We start from the raw sequence: 19,901 nt of genomic DNA on the forward strand, positions 1-19,901 counted from the left end.
GAAGACACGGCATCCACCATATCCACAATTCACATCCCAAGTGTGGAAACTAGGAAGCTGACTTCCTAAGTCGCTGAGGTGTGGCCGAAAGAGTATGGTCTCCTCACCCGGACGGGTTTCAGGAGATCTGGCGCCGCTGACAGAGGCCGGACGTCGATCTAATGGCGTCACGGCACAACAACAATGTGCCAGCTTCATGGCACGGTTTCACAATCATCGAGCTCTGGCGGCAAACGCCTTAGTTCAGCATTGGTCGCAGTTCCAGCTACCTTAGGTGCCACCTCTGGCATTGTTGCCCAGAGTACTGCGCTAGATCAAGACCGACTGCGGCCGCGCCATCCTCGTCGCTACAAATTGGCCGAGGATGTTGTGGTACTCGGTTCTGTGGTGCCTCACGGTAGGCTAACCGGGGGCACTACCAGACCAATCAGACTGGCTGTCTCAAGGGCCATTCTTCCATTTGAATTCTACGGCCCTCAACCGGATGGTGTGGCATTGAGTCCTGGAACCTAGTGTCGTCAGGATTACCTCAGGACGTGGTTGCCACCATGAGACAGGCTAGCATACCAACGTCCGCCAAGATTGACCACAGGACGTGGAAGATGTTCTTATCTCGGTGCTCGGCGCAGGGTGTTTCTCCCTGGCCGGTTGCATCGTCTATGTTTCCTTCCTTCCTGCAATCTAGGTAGGAAAATGGGTTGTCGCTCAGTTCCCTTTAGGGACAAGTCTCAGCGCTATCTGTATTTTTTCAGAAACGACGACTTCCTCAGGTACGCACGTTCCTACGGGGAGTTTGTCTTCTCAGCACTCCGTACAAGCGGCCGTTAGAGCCCTGAGATCTGAACAAGGTTCTAATTGCTCTCCAGATGCCGCCTTTCGAGCCTTTGAAGGATGTCTCCCTTCCCGTTTTTCACGGGAAGTGGCCTTCTAGTAACGGTCTCGTCTCTTAGGAGAGTTTCCGAGCTAGCAACGCTCTCATACAAACTCCCTTCCTGGTCCTTCACCAGGACAGGGTGGTTCTGCGTCCGGTTCCGGAATTTCTCCCTAAGGTGGTATCCCATTTTCATATCAATCAGGATATCACCTCACCTTCTTTGTGTCCTCGTCCAGTCCATCAATTTCAGAAAGATTTGCATCTGTTGGTTCTGGTGAGAGCACTCAGGTTCTACTTCCCGCATGGCGCTCCTGCGCCACCCGGATGCACTCTTTGTCCTTGTCGCTGGTCGGCGTAAACAGTCGCAAGCTTCCAGATCCACCCTTGCTCGGGGGCTCGAGGAACCAATTCTTGAAACCTACAGTTCTACTGGGCTTCTGGTTCTCTCAAGGCCGAAGGCCCATTCTACCAGAGCCGTGGGTGCATCCTGGGCATTACGGCACCAGGCTACGGCTCAGCAGGTGTGTCAGGCACCCACCTGGTCGAGTCTACTTACTTTTACCAAGCATTATCAGATGCATACCTACGCTTCGGCAGACGCCAGCCTAGGTAGATAAGTCATTCAGGCGGCGGTTGGCCACCTGTAGGAGAGGGCCGTTTGACGGCCCTATCATGAGGTATTCTTTTACCCACCCAGGGATTGCTTTTGGACATCCCAATTGTCTGGGTCTCCCAATGGAGCGACAAAGAAGAAGGGAATTTTGTTTACTTACCGTAAATTCCTTTTCTTCTAGCTCCAATTGGGAGACCCAGCACCCGCCCTGTTTTCTCGGGGTTTTTCTGTTTTTTCGGGTACACATGTTGTTCATGTGGTATGGTTCAGTTCTCCGATGTTTCCTCGGATTGAATTGGTCTTTAAACCAGTTATTGGCTTTCCTCCTTCTTGCTTTGGCACTAAAACTGGTGAGCCAGTGATCCCACTGGGGGTGTATAGCCAGAAGGGGAGGAGCCTTACACTTTTAAGTGTAATACTTTGTGTGGCCTCCAGAGGCAATAGCTATACACCCAATTGTCTGGGTCTCCCAATTGGAGCTAGAAGAAAAGGAATTTACGGTAAGTAAACAAAATTCCCTTCTTTTGGATGACTTTGGTGGGTAGAACAGCATATTCTACTATTCCTATTCCTTCTTTATTTTTGCAGTCTATTTATATACATCTGCCATACAAATGCCAAAAGTACATTGTATTGGTTTCATCTAATAAATGGGCACTTATGGACATATCTGTGTGCAATTAGGGAGCTTTCCCAACGTGCACCAAAAAACATACGTCAAAAAGTGTCGTGAATATTTGGGTTTTTTTTGCACTGAATCCCATAGTTTAAGAAATGTCCAAATTGTTCCAGAAATGGGGACACATTCTACACCTGTTTCCTTTGTCATGGGTGAAATGTTTTTGTTCTGTTTTTTTTTTACATTTGTACAAATTATTATCTATGACCATTAATTATAAAAGACTAGACACTATGGTAACAGACGAAACGTAAAGCAACTTGAGGACATCATTAAGACAGCAGGGGGCATCACATACTGTAAGAGATTGGCCGCTATCACGCCGCAAAACTTCTTGTATCTGTTACATAAGTGAAATGTTGCTGTCACCGAACTTTGGCTTTATGACTTATTTGTACACATTTACTTTAGCCTTACTTTTCCTATATGAATATTAAAGAAATTGATGTGCAAATTCAGTCAACTAGCAAAAGTAGAAAGTTATAAAAAATGAAATAAAGATTAATAAACTTTTGTAAAAGAGAATTTGTTGACATGTTTGGCTGCGTTCACACTCTGCAGCAAAAAAATTAATGAAAAAATTGTGTGAACACAGCCTTGTACAATTGTTTATGATATGTCATCAGGTGCACCTGGATTTAATGGAGAGAAAGGCTTTAGTGGGATGCCTGGGTCTTCAGGACCATCGGGGTCAAGTGGACTTCCAGGATCTCCAGGACTGCCAGGTAAGGAGAAACGTGAAACTAACACTTTTATCTTTATCGCAGTACCAAGCACAAAATTAATGTAATCTATAAGGTGCAGCCTACATTACAACTGTTTCTATTGTTGACTAATATAATGCATCTAATGTGTGTGATCTAATGTTGATTTATCCGACAGTTATGTTATGTTGGATGCTTGTAGTATAGTTTAGATTTATATCATTAATTTACTTTTATATTTCCATCCAAAGCTTATGCAAACATACTTGTGTTACAAGGTGATTATTAATCATTTTTAATGCTTTTTCTAGGACCTAAAGGAGATCCCGGATTTCCTGGACAGTCTGGGTTACCTGGTTCACCTGGAATAAAAGGGAATATGGGGGAGATGGGAGTTCCAGGTATGTGTCAGCCTGTTTAGAAAGATTACATACGGGTTACATATAAAGAATGGTTACATATGGGGACCAATTGTCCTTTAATTTGTACCCTTAACAATTTAATGTTTCATCAACAGAATTACACAGTGCTAATCAATGTTATCAATGCCCAATTATGTATTGTCTTATAAAGACTAAACTGGGCTTTACAAGCTACGATATCGTTAATGAATTATCGTCGGGGTCACGTTGTTTGTGACACACATCCGGCGTCATTAACGATATCACAGTGTGTGACACTTATGAGCAACCTTAAACGATCACAAAAGCTGTCAAAATCGTTTGCCGCGGAGAGGTCATCCTGAAACAAAAAAAACGTTTTCTGCTTATTAGCGATATTGTTCCTCGTTCCTGCGGCAGCACACATCGCTGTGTGTGACACCGCAGGAGTGACGAACATCTCCTTACCTGCCTCCACCGGCAATGCGGAAGGAAGGAGGTGGGCGGGATGTTACGTCCCACTCATCTCCGCCCCTCCGCTTCTATTGGATGGCTGCCGTGTGACGCCGCACGAACCGGATCCTTAGAAAGGAGGCGGATCGCCGGCCAGAGCGACGTCGCAGAGCAGATATGTGCGTGTGACGCGGTCATAGCGATAATGTTTGCTACGGCAGCGATCACCACATATCGGCCGTACGACGGGGTCGGGTGCTATCGCGCTCCACATCGCTAGCAAATGCTATCGATGTCGCAGCGTGTAAAGCCCGCTTAAGGCTGTGTGCCCACGACCAGTGTTCACAGCATTTTGGACGCAGCAAGCTTCAGCTGCGTCCAAAACGCTGCGTTGTACAGTATAAGCATAGTGGATGGAATTTCTAGAAATCCCATACCCACTGTGCATGTATTGCCTGCAGCGTAAACTGACCGGCGGTGCTAGCTTTCCAAGGCCGCAGCACGTAAATTGTTTGCTGCAAAGTCACATGCATCCTCCATAGGGAAAACACAAGCGAGAGACCGCAGCGCCCTGAACCCTGATCGTTGGCACAAGCAGCAGCGATCTCCTGTGGAGGAGACTCATGGCCCCGTAGGTCAGGACGCAACGAGTCCTGATCATGGGCACATAGCCTTATTGTTTGTTGCACCACTGCCGCCATGGTTGCTCATGTGTGAGCGAGATGTTCCAGCGTCGATGGAGAACCATATACAGTATGTTGGGAAGTGTCATTCAAAGCAGAGATGAGATTTATTCTCAAGATTGTAGATCTGCAGATCTCCTGTGTTGTATTCTTACTCACTTAAATTATGTGTTTGTGTATCTTGTTGTTTACAGGACCAAGTGGTGAAAAGGGTTCATCTGGGCAGCCCGGGCGCCCCGGGTCACCAGGACCTCCAGGATTCAGTGGCTCAAAAGGTGAAAAAGGTGAACCAGGACTTTCAGGCAGCGGGCAACCTGGCTTTCCTGGTCCAAAGGTATGAAGTTAGCCAAAATGTCCAGCATTTACTCAGTGCTATTTGGTCATTTAGGATTCATCTGATTGGACGGTAGAGACAAAAAGACCCACGTCAGAAATCATTTTGATTATTTATACTGGCATACTGCAAGTCACATTCTGTGAATGTTGCACGCTTATTGAGGAATAGTAAAAGGGATTTCTGAGAATGCTATAAAATAACAAAAAAAATATATAATTCACCTTACATCTGCCATCACTCCTGCAGGCTTTGATAATTTGTGTTCACTAGACCTGCAGTGATGATGTGCCATCCAGGCCTGTGAGTGCTGCAGCCAACGACTGGCCTATGATTGACCCCAGGTTCACGTGTATATAAACGGCGCCCCATCCTTACAGGGAAGTTAGTACAGATCAGCAGAGGCTGGCACAGTCCAATGGTGTGGGGATTCTGGAGCCTTTAAAAATCCATATTATTGTCTCGCTATGTACGGAAAAGTACCAAGCGCATGGCAAAAGGGAAGGGAAACCCTCTGTCTAGGAAAAGGGAAGATGGTGACCCCTCACTGATCCTACTGCTGGTCCCTGGGGTCCCTTATCACCCTAGATAGGTTCCGCACCTATGCGTCGAGTCGGATACCTGACCCTAGGTATTCCTAGTGCTTGGTCCTAAATAGGGAATGGGTGGGATGAGCTTTTTGTCAACCCCACTCACCACTAAAGAGGACACAAGGAGGACACATGGGGAAATGCATGAACTACTTATTCACAGATGACTCAGGTAGAAGTTCAGCAAAGCTTTCTGCAACAATACCACAGAGGAGTACAAGCCACCTGCTTGCAACCAAGGGCTTGAATAAACTGAAGAATATCACCAGCACCAGTGCAAAGGAAGGAAGGGTTATTTAAACATCAAGATGATGCTGATGATTAGCAGCTGGGTGGAAGGCGAGCTCCTGCTGGGTCCAAAAGGGGGAGAGATGAATCTAGCAGGAAAGCTGCCTATACCAATGAATGCTGACAGCAGAAACAATGGAAAGTCAGGGAGCATTCTGTGCAGCCATAAACCACATGACTGTCTGTCACCTATGACACACCCGTGACAATTAAGGATAGATGTAACACTAACATGTTTTAAACCTATGTGGAGTGGACCTTACTTATAGCATGCAAGTAAACATGGCAGTAGCATCCAATCACTATACCTTTTACTTTGTTTAGGGAGAACCAGGCTCGGCAGGATTTCCCGGTAGCCCAGGCAGTAAAGGTGAAGCCGGAAGCCCTGGACTGCCTGGATTGTCAGGAGTTTCAGGTGCTAAGGGAGATTCAGGTTCTCCAGGATTTTCAGGTACTGTAAACAATTTAAAGGCTATATGCACCTGTGACATGTAAAAAATGTTTTATTTATCTTTAGTTAATAACAATGTACTAAGTTTCAGCCTTCATTCCTTCATTCATTTTATGCTCTGATATGCCATTGACAGTCTTATCCAAGTTTCTGATGTTTTTCCTGTGGGAGTGTCTCTCCCAGTAATACAGGCTGGATGTACGGTCTGTGTGCATCCAGGGCACTGCTGTAGTATACCTTGCACTACACTTGTTTTCATGTATAAAATCAGCTCCAGTGCTGTAATTTTTTCACCAAGTGCTTTGCTCCTTGTCTATAGCCATTTCTCTGTGCCATGTGAGACACACTCACCACTTCAGATCTGTTTGCAGCCCCCTCTTCCTTCATGCTACTATCTTTAACACTGAAAGAAAGGATGGTTGACCTTAGGGAGATCAACATCCACCACTGCGGAGACACCATCACGTGTTTCTCAACGCAGTGATTCTAGAGCAATGCCCCCTGGGAAATTCCTTTGAATATTTCCCAGGGGGCATTGCTCTAGAATCACTGCGTTGAGAAACACGTGATGGTGTCTCCGCAGTGGTGGATGTTGATCTCCCTAAGGTCAACCATCCTTGCTCACATAGTCTTTTACTAGGCAATGTCCCACTAGCCAGATTCCTACTCCACACTGATGAGGGGCAAATACCCCGAAACGGCTGTCTGTGGATGGATACCATGTTTGGCATAGGTGGTCTCCTTGACTGGAGACTGCCCTTCCCGTGGTTGTTCCTTCCCGGTGAAAGACCTGGCTAGTTTTCCTGCCAGCGTTGAGAAACATGTGATGGTGTCTCCGCAGGCCTTCTTCCTTTTAACACTGAAAGAAGTCAGAAAAAGGAGAAAAAGCTCTGAGAGATTTGTATTGGTGTGTGAAAACTACTGAGCCCGATAGGGGACTAAAGGCCGCTTTACACGCTACAACGTCGCTCAAGCGATCTCGCTGGGGTCACGGAATTTGTGACGCACATCCGGCCGCTTTAGCGATGTCGTTGCGTGTGACACCTATGAGCGATTTTGAATCGTCGCAAAAACGTTCAAAATCTATATTCGGTGACATGCCCCCCTATTCCCAATTTTCATTGCTGCTGCAGGTACGATGTAGTTCGTCGTTCCTGCGGCAGCACACATCGCTATGCGTGACACCGCAGGAGCGAGGAACCTCACCTTACCTGCGGCCGCCGGCAATAAGGAAGGAAGAAGGTGGGCGGGATGTTACATCCCGCTCATCTCCGCCCCTCGGCTTCTATTGGGCACCCGCTTAGTGGCGTCCTTAGGAAGGAGGAGGTTCGCCGGTCACAGCGACGTCACTAGGCAGGTAAATAGTGTGACGGGTCTGAGCGATGTTGTGCGCCACGGGCAGCAATTTGCCCGTGTCACACAACCGATAGGGACGGGTACGCACGCTAGCGATATCGGTAACGATGTCGCAGCGTGTAAAGCGGCCTTTAGGATGCTTTCATACATCAGTTTTTTGCCATCAGGCACAATCCGGCAAAAACATGAAAAAACGGATAGGGCGTCTTTTGCCGCCGGATCCGGTTTTACCCCATAAACTTTCATTAGCGCTGGATTGTGCCGGATGGCCTTGCGTTTCATCCGTTTTTTGCCGGATTCGGCAAAATGTACTTGTCCGGCGGCCGGATGAAACGTTGAAGTGAACGTTTTTGTGTCCGGCAAAAAAAACGTATCGCGCCGTATCCGGCGTCGTATGGCGTGCTTTCTAATGTAAGCCTATGGACGCCAGATCCGGCGTAATGTGGAAAAAAAACGGATCCGGCCGCCGGATCCTTTTTTTTTTAACTGACCATGCTCAGCATCACACCGGATCTGATCTGTCAAAAAACTGAAGGAACTGATGCAAAAAAAACTGATGCAACTGATCCGTTTTTTCGCCGGATCTGTCGCATCAGTTTTTTTTTTGCTGGATCGTGCCTGATGCCAAAAAACTGATGTGTGAAAGCAGCCTTAGGCCCCCTTCACACGTCCGTGAAACACGTGCGTGTTTGTTCCGTTTCCGTATATACCGGAGACACGGACAAACATGCACCAATGTTAATCTATGATTGTGGTCACACGTGCGTTATTTCATTATGTCCGTGTGTGCGTGTCCGTGATCCGTATGTGTTTGCGTTTTGCACGGATGCATGTCCGTTATCGTATGTGCACACACGTTAGTAAACACGTATGCATCTACCTATAGTCCGTGTCCGTTTGGTGTTTTTATTTCTAGTGATGTCGGCCATTCTTTCTATTTCTGTGTATGTCGGTCAATCTCCCTGAGTCCGTCGGTCGGTCTCTCTGTCGGTCTCTCTGTCTGTCTGTCCCTCTCTCACAGTCTGTCGGTCAGTTTCCCCCCCTCTCTCATACTTACCGTTCCCCGATCACCGGTGCGGCGCTGCACGGCATTCACACTGCTGCGGCCGCTTTTACTATTTTGAAAAAGCCAGCCGCTCATTAAACAATCTCGTATTCCCTGCTTTACCCGCCCACCGGCGCCTATGATTGGTTGCAGTGAGACACGCCCCCACGCTGAGTGACAGCTGTCTCACTGCACCCAATCACAGCAGCCGGTGGGCGTGTCTATATTGTGCAGTAAAATAAATAAATAAATAATTATAAAAAACGGCGTGCGGTCCCCCCCAATTTCAATACCAGCCAGATAAAGCCATACGGCTGAAGGCTGGTATTCTCAGGATGGGGAGCTCCCCGTTATGGGGAGCCCCCCACCCTAACAATATCAGTCAGCAGTCGCCCAGAATTGCCGCATACATTAGATGCGACAGTTCTGGGACTGTACCCGGCTCTTCCCGATTTGCCCTGGTGCGTTGGCAAATCGGGGTAATAAGGAGTTAATGGCAGCCCATAGCTGCCACTAAATCCTAGATTAATCATGTCAGGCGTCTCCCCGAGATTCCTTTCATGATTAATCTGGAAATTACAGTAAATAAACACACACACACCCGAAAAAATCCTTTATTAGAAATAAAAAACACAAACATATACCCTGGTTCAACAATTTAATCAGCCCGAAAAAGCCCTCCATGTCCGGCGGAATCCAGGATGGTCCAGCGTCGCATCCAGCTCTACGCAGCAAATGAAGAGTGCCGCGCGATCAGCTGAGCTGTCACTGAGGTTACCCGCTGTCACTGGATCCAGTGTTAATTCCACACGCACACACGGACGTTCTACACACAAACACGGCTAGCATACGCAATTCACACAGATGCCACACGGACCATAAAAACGGACACAAAATCGTGATACGGACCCGAAAAACGGCCCGTAACACACGTGCGTGTTTTTCACGGAAGTGTGAAGGGGGCCTTACAGGCAGACTGCAGCAGCAAAATAGTAGAACATTTTTTATGAGAACAACTTATAAAGTTGGATAAGTGGTTGTCCATCTCTGTAGACATTTTTGTTTACTTGAATACACATATTTGTAACTTAAAATCGGGTTCAGTTAAAAATGTTACACCTTTTGGCTTCTATAGGCTTTTTGTATCCCTGCACATTCAGCTTTGATGTGGTCTGTGGTCATAAATCAGCTGATAGGATCTCAGACTGATAAGTCACTAGCTTCATCATAATGATTCTCAGTTAACTCATTTTGCATCAGGCAATCGGCAATGTAAGGCCTCATTCAGACATCTTATTTTTCCATACGAGTATCTGTAGTTTGTACAGATAGCACTCATACCTGTGGTAATGCATTCAAAATCGTGGAGACGTCCAATTTTGATACGAAGGTTGGATCAAAATGTCTATATATGTATATAAATGTCTATATATATGTCATGTCTATAGGTCCATCAAAAAATTGCACCGCATTTGGATGTCTGAATGAGCCCCAGCACAGAGGGGATAGAAGGCAACAGAACAATATTTTTAACGAGACCCAATTGCAAAAAAAAAATTTCAGCTCCACTTGCATGCATTTAAGTAAAAAGAAAATGTCCCCAATGGTGGACAGCTATTTTAAGTTTGCATGTAGGATGCAAATAAGCTAAAAAGAAAAAAATCAGTATAAAAGGTTACATAGCCCTTAACCCCTTAAGCACCTGATGATTTTTTTATTTTTGCACATTTCTTTTTTTATTCTCCTCTTCTTCCAAGAGTCATACATTTTTATTTATTTTTTGCCACCATATGAAAGTTCACATTCAATGGCGTCTGGCACGTTGCAGAGGTGTTCTCTTCATGGATAAATCCCGGTTTTCACTGTACAGTGCAGATGGTAGTCTGGCAAATGGTGGTCACACCAGATACTGACTGGTTTCTACCCTCCTCGGACTCTTCCAATAGTGTAAAACTGCACATTTTACAGTGGCCATTTATTGTGGCCAGCCTAAGGCACACCTGTGCAATAATCCTGCTGTCTAATCAGCATCTTGATATGTCACACCTGTGAGGTGGATGGATTATCTCAGCAAAGGAGGAGTCCTCACTAACACATACTTAGACAAATGTGTGAACAATATTTGAGAGAAAACGTTCAGTTATGTACATAGAAAAACTCTTAGATATTTGAGCTCAGCTCTATATTTTTGTCATAGTTGTTATGCCACTCACTGTATGGTAAAATGGCTAATCATCAGTGATTTTAGCTTGTTCTAGTCACTGTTGTTACAGGCAGATGGTGACTGTATCACAGCCAGCATATCCTGGATATGGTGCGGGCTCAGCTTCTGAGCCTACTCCGTACATGTGCACCATGACTGTGACATACGGTTACACCAGGGTGGACAAAGGGAATAAAGCGCATTCACAACTGGTGCCCAAGGAGACTTAAGGGCGTTCTTAAGAGTGTATTAAAAAAAAGTATTTTTATCCATTTAGAGGGTCTTTGTGTCCATTTTTATGTCCATATGTCACTCATATGTCTATTTTAACATTCTTATAACTTATCTCTTCACATCCACCATTGAAAACCAATTAAAGTTTTCTATATAATCTGTGCAATGCAGCCATTTAAAAAGGAACGCATACCGATGGTGTCTAAATGGCATTGTTTGGTTTTTTTATGCACCCATTGTATTCAGTGGTAAGTCTTCTCAAAGAACTAATCAAATTAGCACATGCTGCTATTTTTCCCACATAGTCCATCAATTCTAATAGCTTAATGAAATGTGAGCTAACTTGTTGATTGGACCATGTACAATCTGTTTTTTTACATGGACAATACATGAATTGAAAAAATAATTTTCTAACATATCCTTATTATGCAGACTATACCATCGTTTACATGTCAGCCAAATACATTACATTTATTTTGACAAACAATTCATAATTTTACACATAATATTAAAGAGGACCAACCACCAGGATTTTCATATACAGTGCCTTGCGAAAGTATCCGTCCCCCTTCGATATTTCAACCTTTTCCCACATTTCAGGCTTCAAACATAAAGATAAAAATTTAAATTTTATTGTGAAGAATCAACAAGTGGGACACAATTGTGAAGGTGAACAATATTTATTGCTTATTTTACACTTAAAAAAATAAATAACTGAAAATTGGGGCGTGCAATATTATTCATCCCCTTTACTTTCAGTGCAGCAAACTCACTCCAGAAGTTCATTGAGAATCTCTCAATGATCAAATATTGTCCTTAATGACTGATGATGATAAATATAATCCGCCTGTGTGTAATCAAGTCTCCGTATAAATGCACCTGCTCTGTGATAGTCTCATTGTTCTGTTTAAAGCACAGAGAGCATCATGAAGACCAAGGAACACAACAGGCAGGTCCATGATACTGTTGTGGAGAAGTTAAAAGCCGGATTTGGTTGCAAAAAGATTTACAAAACTTTAAACATCCCAAGAAGCACTGTGCAAGCGATCATATTGAAATGGAAGGAGTATCATACCACTGCAAATCTACCAAGACCCAGCCGTCCATCCAAACTTTCATCTCAAACAAGGAGAAGACTGATCAGAGATGCAGCCAAGAGGCCCATGATCCCTCTGGATGAACTGCAGAGATCTACAGCTGAGTAGGGAGAGTCTGTCCATAGGACAACAATCAGTCGTACACTGCACAAATCTGGCCTTTATGGAAGAGTAGCAAGAAGAAAGCCTTTCTCAAAGATATCCATAAAAAGTGTCATTTAAAGTTTGCCACAAGCCACCTGGGAGACACACCAAACATGTGGACGAAGGTGCTTTGGTCATATGAAACCAAAATCGAACTTTTTGGGCACAATGCCAAACGATATGTTTGGCGTAAAAGCAACACAACTCATCACCCTGAATACACAATCCCCACTGTCAAACATGGTGGTGGCAACATCATGGTTTGGGTCTGCTTTGCTTCAGCAGGGACAGGGAAGATGGTTAAAATTGATGAGAAGATGGATAGAGCCAAATACAGGACCATTCTTCAAGAAAACATGTTGGAGTCTGCAAAAGACCTGGGACTGGGACAGAGATTTGTCTTCCAACAAGACAATGATCCCAAACATAAAGCAAAATCTACAATGGAATGTTTCACAAATAAACATATCCAGGTGTTAGAATGGCCAAGTCAAAGTCCAGACCTGGATCCAATCGAGAATCTGTGGAAAGAGCTGAAAACTGCTGTTCACAAACACTCTCCATCCAACCTCACTCAGCTCCAGCTGTTTGCAAAGGAAGAATGGGCAAGAATTTCAGTCTCTCGATGTGCAAAACTGATAGAGACATACCCCAAGCGACTTGCAGATGTAATTGCAGCAAAAGGTGGCACTACAAAGTATTAACTTAAAGAAGATGAATAATATTGCACGACCCAATTTTCAGTTTTTTATTTTTTACAAAAACTTAAAATAAGCAATAAATATCGTTCAACTTCACAATTGTGTCCCACTTGTTGTTGATTCTTCACCATATCTTTATGTTTGAAGCCTGAAATGTGGGAAAAAGTTGAAAAATTCAAGGGGGCCGAAAACTTTCTCAAGGCAATGTATAAAGTAAAGTCAGTGCTATACTGGCGCTATCATGCTGATTCTATACATACCCTTAGTTGTGAGATCGCATGTATACTTTCTGAAATACAGGGAAGTAAAGTTTGTGAAATGCACTGTTACTTGATTGATAGGTGCAACGGAATATCTAATAGGTGCGTTGGGTTTTGCTAGTTATTCCCACCCCTGTCTACCTGCCTGTCCTTCCTCCCCCCTATCGTTCCTCCCTCCATCCTCCCCCTGTAATAACAGACAAAGGAGGAGGAAGAACAGGCAGCAGACAGAGGCAGCAATAACTAACCAAACCTGACCCACCTATTAGATATTCTGTTCCACCTCTCATGAAATAACAGTGCATTTCACAGACTTTACTTGCCTGTATTTCAGAAAGTATACATCCGATCTCACAACTAAACGTATGTATAGAGTCAGCATGATAGCACCAGTATAGCACTGGCTTCAGTTTATATATGAAAATCCTGGTGGTTAGTCCTCTTTAAACTTTACTCTGTCTGTCTACTTATCTATCTGTAAATCTATTTCATAACCTCACCATCATCTTATGAATAGTATTGAAGAGTTCCTCCATTGATTTATATGAAAACCACAGTAAAATAAATACAAGTTTCTAATTTATCATTAGATCTGCTGTATGGAGACCGATAGCTTTAGTCGCTTGCAGACTACATACTGCATCATTTTCATTTTTTCGATTTACTACAGTCCTTTACTTCCTCCCTGCTGACGTCAACTGCGGTATCCAATAAATGGAAAGAGGGCAGTAGACATAGCTAAAATTAGCTTGATGAAATTATACACCCATATATTGTATTAACAGTTTTTTGTAAGTCTGTCTGAGAACATACCAGTTAATAATGTCCTGTACTTACAGCAGCCTCAGCACTGATCTCAGCAGTGTGTATGAGTGTACTAGGAAAGGGAAGGAGTGGCAAGTACATCAGATTGTTGCGTATTCAAAAAAATATAAAATAAACATTAAGTTGTCATTTGTGTCTTTTGCTATCCTTGTTATTTTAGGTGCTCCGGGACTTCCAGGATCTAAAGGACTTGATGGACCTCCAGGGAACCCTGGTGCCCCAGGCTCTCCTGGACCAAGGGGTAAAAATATTTTTAAAGCTTGGATAAAGTATTGTGCCCAATGATGTATTTGTATCACAGTAGATACCGAGGCTATTCCGGTAGCTGATGTACAAGATATATTAAAGTCATCCTTTAATCATCAAAGGAAAACAAGTAAATCAATAAAAGAATTTGAGATATCAACTATCTCCTTTTTGATATTTAAGATGCAATACCCAATAATAGAATCTGAAAAAGACCATTGTTAGTACATATGAGCCATATTTTTTTTTTTCATTACATTGTCCCATCATTTAGTCAGTTCCTTTATCATGTGACATTGATGAAGCATGAATTCATTACTTAGAAACAGTTCGCTTTTTATATCAGGAAATTATCACTAGAGGACTAGTAAACCTGCTGCCATGTAGTCCTCCATATTCATGAGTTCTGTATAACCTCACACCCAGCACTGATCGGCAGCTTTCTGCCTATGCACAGTATACATAGAAAGCTGCCAATCCGTGATGTGGGCAGAGTTATACATAGCTTAGCAGTCAGAGATCTGGTAGATATGCAGCGGAGAAAACAGGAATCTTATCAAAACTGTAGCAAGCAACCAAGTAAGTGATTCTGACAACCTCTGGATTTTTGTCATAATAATAATTGTCAGACAGGTGTAACTGGTTTATGAACCTCGTAGCACTCATGAAGATTTGATTAGAATGTAAAGATTCTTACAAATAACTAATAAAGTATATTGTATATTTAGGATATAATTATAATCTAGGCACTAACACAGTGTGTTTTATTTTGTAGGAGATTCTGGTCGCCCTGGGCCTCCAGGAGCTCCAGGTGAAAAGGGTCAACCAGGCCAAGATGGAATTCCTGGTCCTGCTGGCCTAAAAGGAGAACCAGGTCTGTGACAGTCATTTGTGACCACTTATTCCTATATTTTTGTAGGATTTTTAATTACTGTGTCTCGTCTTTCAGGTCTACCAGGTTTTGGGACACCAGGAACGCCCGGACCTCCTGGGACTCCAGGTATGGATTTGGTTTTCTTAATTTATATTAACATTAGTTCTATAGCTATAAGGTTTACTGTGATTAAATGCCAGAAAGTATTATACATTATTAAAATTATACGACATTTATATGACATATATTTTGCTATTAAACATGAGTTTAAGTCAAGACTAGTGTCCCAGGGATGGGATGACTGGACAGGGACACCTATACTGGCTTTCAGACTGGGGACCCTGCTCTGTCCCTTAGCTCAGAGGTACACTTGATGGTAGTGAGGTCTGAGTCACCAGCATGACCCTAAGTCCCATCTAAGCCCTGGCGTAACCCCCCCCTCCTCCACCCAAGCTGTGAGCCGGGACCGTAGTCACAAACCCCACAACTAAACATGGACAGAGGAAAACTCAAAACTCGTGCACACAGCAATCAATTACAAAGGAGCGACTATACGTGCATAGGGGAAAATAAAATAAAAGGCAGGAAGTAAACAGACAACTGAAAAAGTTCCACACCGCAATAAGACTGGAATCGCTGCACAAGCTGGAGCTATAATCGGCACTGAGTAGCAGGATCCAGAATCTTATATAATAAAGAGACTGCTGATTAGTAATTAGCAATCTGAGCTAGCAGAGTTCCCCAGGTCAGCAGGAATTAACTCCTGCAGGACTGAGGAACAGAGCACATGAAACAGCCGATGCCCAGCTCTGGCTGAACATCTAGGAGACACCAGGTTGCCTGTCAGGCTCTGCAGTGTGAACAAAAGTCTGGAACCGAACATCGCATGAGAATTAGCCTTCTTAAACCTTTTACATATTAGGCCTATATGCTATAATGAATGTTCCCATTGCATTTCTATTATCCTTAACCTTAAATGTGCTCCTTCTGTTTGGCATTGGCAGGTGCAAAGGGTGAGCCAGGATTTTCTGGTCCCCCCGGATCTCCTGGATTTCCTGGTTCTAAAGGAGACAGTGGTTATCCTGGGCGTTCAGGTAGCCCAGGACCACCAGGACAACCAGGTCTCCCCGGATCAGCTGCACCAGGTCCAAAAGGAAACACTGGACCATCAGGACCTTCTGGCCGTCCAGGTAAAAGCACTTACTCTTTTAATTATTGTGGGGATACTTTTGCTACCAGCTATTTAGTTTCAGAGTTAATATTTATTTTTCTGTAGATTGATCATATATATCTGTTTCTTTTCTCTACCAACAGAGTAGTGAAATTAAACACAAAATATTGTAAAAGAATTCCAGTATTCTAAATTGTAACAAGAGCAAAGTAAATAAAAATATACGTACAAGAGATAGATCACATTTAGTAAACTGGGACCTTTTCTCCCCTCGCTGAAAGGCTAATAGTTGGTAGCAAAAGCGAGCACTTGTTTCAGCATGACGTCACTGAAATAAGCTAGAGCGCACAAATAGCCTTGGTACAAGCTATGGCAACTCAATTTATGGTCACCGAGTCAATGAATATAGTGAGCACGTGTGAAAAAAAAAATCATTGGCTTCTACACTGTGAAATTAAATCCATGGGGCACAGAAGCATGAACAAATTTGGAGCCTTGCGTCTGCAATTCTCATTCCTGCACTCCATTGACTTCATCTCATTGCATTAGATGGCGGATTCCACTGAACATCAGTCCTCTCACCTTGCGTTCCATTTTTTGTGTGCGGCATCGGTATTTATTTGTTTTCTCTTTTATACAAGGGGAACATGACTGAGTTTAAATGAAAGGATACATACATTGCCAGTAATGTGTTCACTCATCAATACACTATTTGTTCTTCTGGAGAAAGCAAGTTAGTAATAATTAGCAATTCCAATGAGTTCTACTTGTTCTTAGCAACATTAGATGTGATTTGTTTCTGCTGTTCTGAATTTGTATAATGCTGTTTATTAACACGTTAAAGGCCTCTTTCACACATCGGGGAAAAACACATGTTTTTACTGACATGTTGAAGGTGCGCATGGCCCTCCGTGTGCCGTGATTTTGTCACATGTGTGTTCTCTGTGTGCTATCCATGATAGCACACGGAGAGCAGGAACTTTATACTCACCTGTCCACGCCGCTGCTCTTCATGGTTCTGATGTCTCCGGCGCTGCGGTCACACTTGCTTCTGGGTCCGTGGTGTAGTGAATATGCAATGAGTGGGCCCGGAAGCAAAAGACAGCAGTGTTGGGGACAGGTGAGTATAGAAAATCATTTTATTTCACAGACACGTGTTTTATCCAGTATGTGTCACACAGATCACACCACTGTGTGGTCCGGGTGACATCAGTGGTGCCGCTGACAAAAGGACTTGTTTCCCTGCGAAACACACGGAGATGCGTGTGGACACATGGTCCGTGAGAAATCACTGATGTCTGCGCAGACCCATTGATTCCGGTACGTATAAAATCGGTGACATACGTACCGGAATCACTGACATGTTGACGTAGGCCTAACAGTGCATATATACTGTGAGTTTACTATGGGGTGTACCTGTACTTTATATATGCCTATAGTATTGAACTAAACTTTTAACTTATTTTTGATATGTTGTAGTCCTTGTTGCTGTAGGAGTCCAGGTCATGATACACCAACCAATGGTGTAGAGCTGTTCATGTTGTGAATGCTTGAGCGCCGAGCCGTAGACGTTCTACTGTGAGCATGCTGAGGAATAAGCTGAGCGATTGTGAGGGTCTCAGCATACACGCTACCATGATCAAAGCTGACAGGTCCCTTGACTGTTCCCAACTGCTAATATAGTGGTGTGCATGGGTATATCATTATTCTGATAAGGTGTTGGATGTAAAATACTAAAGCCACCATGCTTGTAAAATGGACTTTTATCATTCAGGGTCTCATATGGTAATGAAGCATGACTAGTCTGGCGAGGAATCTCTTCTCTTAAGGGGGCTTTACACGCAATGACATCAGTAATGAGATGTCGTTGGGGTCACGGAAATCGTGACACACATCCGGCCTCGTTAGCGACGTCGTTGCGTGTAAAGCAGCCTTTAGACTAGTCCTGCCTTGGTTCTTTAATTACGCGTGATGATGTCCATACGATACTTGCTATGACAAAGGAGGCGTGGTTAGAAGAAGCAAAGCAGGACTAGTCCTGGGGAAGAGATGCATTGCTGTCTAGTCCTGCCCCGTATGTGACACTGCAGGAAAAAAGTTCAGGGGACCAGACATGTTCCCTATAACAAGTACCTCAACATACTAAAATGAGTTAAAAGTTTAGTAACTATATTAGATCACTGACATTTCTGGAATAAAAAGAGCTATTCATTGGGAAAAACATACTGTAGAGACAGTGAAACAGCAGGGTTTTTACTAGAGGTGTGACCTCAGAAGACATTAGAGTTTAGATTAAAGCTCTTACATTGGGCACAACGTGTCAGCTTTGTAAGGGACAATCTCTGATATATCATAGGAAATGCTAATTATACCTAGTAGAAAAGTTCTCTGTAGAGCTATAGTCAGATCGGAAATGACATCTTGTACTGATTTCTTGTATGAGCAAGCAGATCATTAGCTCTCTCCAATAGACAATCAGCCGCGGCCGTGGTAAATGAGAAAAGTCTGGCACATCCCTGCTCAGTCACGCTCTCCTTGTAAGCCTTGTATTTATTGCATGTATTGTGGGAAAGAACCATTTTGTCTTGTTTATTTGTGCATGTGCTAATGTGGATAAAGCAAGCTATTATCAGTGTTCACACCAGTCAGCAATTCGACCCTTTGTCCTACAGGCCAAGTCCGGCATCAATTAGAAAAACGACTGCATAGAGAGTTTGCTAAGAGCAAAAAAAACATAAACTACAAGATGATATAGTGTATAATGCCGGCAGCAGAAGCCCTGCGTGTCTGCTGCTCCCCGGACGGGCCAGACACAGTGTTATATTCAGTAACAACGCTGATAATAATTTGTTTCCACTGGTACGTTTGGGACTTGCTGACATAAAATGTATGTAACCAGAATGTAGGATTTTTTTGTTGCTGAATATTCTAACAATCTTCGTGTTTCCCCCTCGTTCATCTAATGATCAATATGGAAATGGATATTTGAATTGTGATCTCACTCCCAGGCCCTGAAGGTCAGCTCTTAAATCCTAGATTATTGCATGTAACTGACAATGTTAAATCACAGGCTATTTTCAGGAGCAGTGGTCTGTGCTATGCCAAGTCATTGATATAGAGGTTATACTTACATCTGCGAAACACGGCCTTACATCACAAGTATTAGTGTCATTGTACGCACCGGAAACTTACCTGAATAATGACAATGTATCATATGGCTGTATTTCCAGACGCCATGCTATTTCTCATAATAATGACATGATAAAATAATGCCAATGTATGCAAAGCGCTGTGGAATTAATAGCGCTATATAAATTAATAAAATTATTCATTATTATTATTAATATATTAAAAGAGCTACTAATGGATGAGTTTTATTATATACTAACTGTAGTACCCGGCATTGCCTGGGATAGTAACTAAGTCCCTCTCTCTCTCTATTTTCCATTCTTCCTCCCTCCCACGCGGCCACTCTCCCTCCATCCCTCCCTCCTACTCTCCCTTCCATGCTCCCACTCTCCCTCTATCCCCCTCTCCCTCTCTCACTATCCCTACCTACAACTTTCCCTTTATCCCATTATCCCTCTATCCCTCTCTCCCACTCTCCCTCTCTCACTATCCCTACCTCCAACTTTCCCTTTATCCCATTATCCCTCTATCCCTCTCTCCCACTCTCCCTCTATCCCTGTCTCCCAC

At 43.6% G+C, this 19,901-nt stretch overlaps 1 protein-coding gene across 1 annotated transcript in view; it reads left to right on the forward strand.

The window, feature by feature from the left end:
• Positions 1-19,901, forward strand: part of COL4A5 (collagen type IV alpha 5 chain) — a 354,376-nt gene that overhangs the window by 287,978 nt on the left and 46,497 nt on the right. The window contains exons 34-41 of the mRNA XM_075323931.1: positions 2,793-2,891; positions 3,182-3,271; positions 4,581-4,720; positions 5,923-6,049; positions 14,075-14,155; positions 14,936-15,034; positions 15,110-15,160; positions 16,039-16,224. Coding sequence (XP_075180046.1) covers positions 2,793-2,891; positions 3,182-3,271; positions 4,581-4,720; positions 5,923-6,049; positions 14,075-14,155; positions 14,936-15,034; positions 15,110-15,160; positions 16,039-16,224 — 873 coding nt within the window. The remainder of the gene's footprint in view (positions 1-2,792; positions 2,892-3,181; positions 3,272-4,580; positions 4,721-5,922; positions 6,050-14,074; positions 14,156-14,935; positions 15,035-15,109; positions 15,161-16,038; positions 16,225-19,901) is intronic.

The sequence above is a fragment of the Anomaloglossus baeobatrachus genome, chromosome 9 (assembly GCF_048569485.1).
Source record: "Anomaloglossus baeobatrachus isolate aAnoBae1 chromosome 9, aAnoBae1.hap1, whole genome shotgun sequence".
Taxonomy (NCBI): Eukaryota; Metazoa; Chordata; class Amphibia; order Anura; family Aromobatidae; genus Anomaloglossus; species Anomaloglossus baeobatrachus.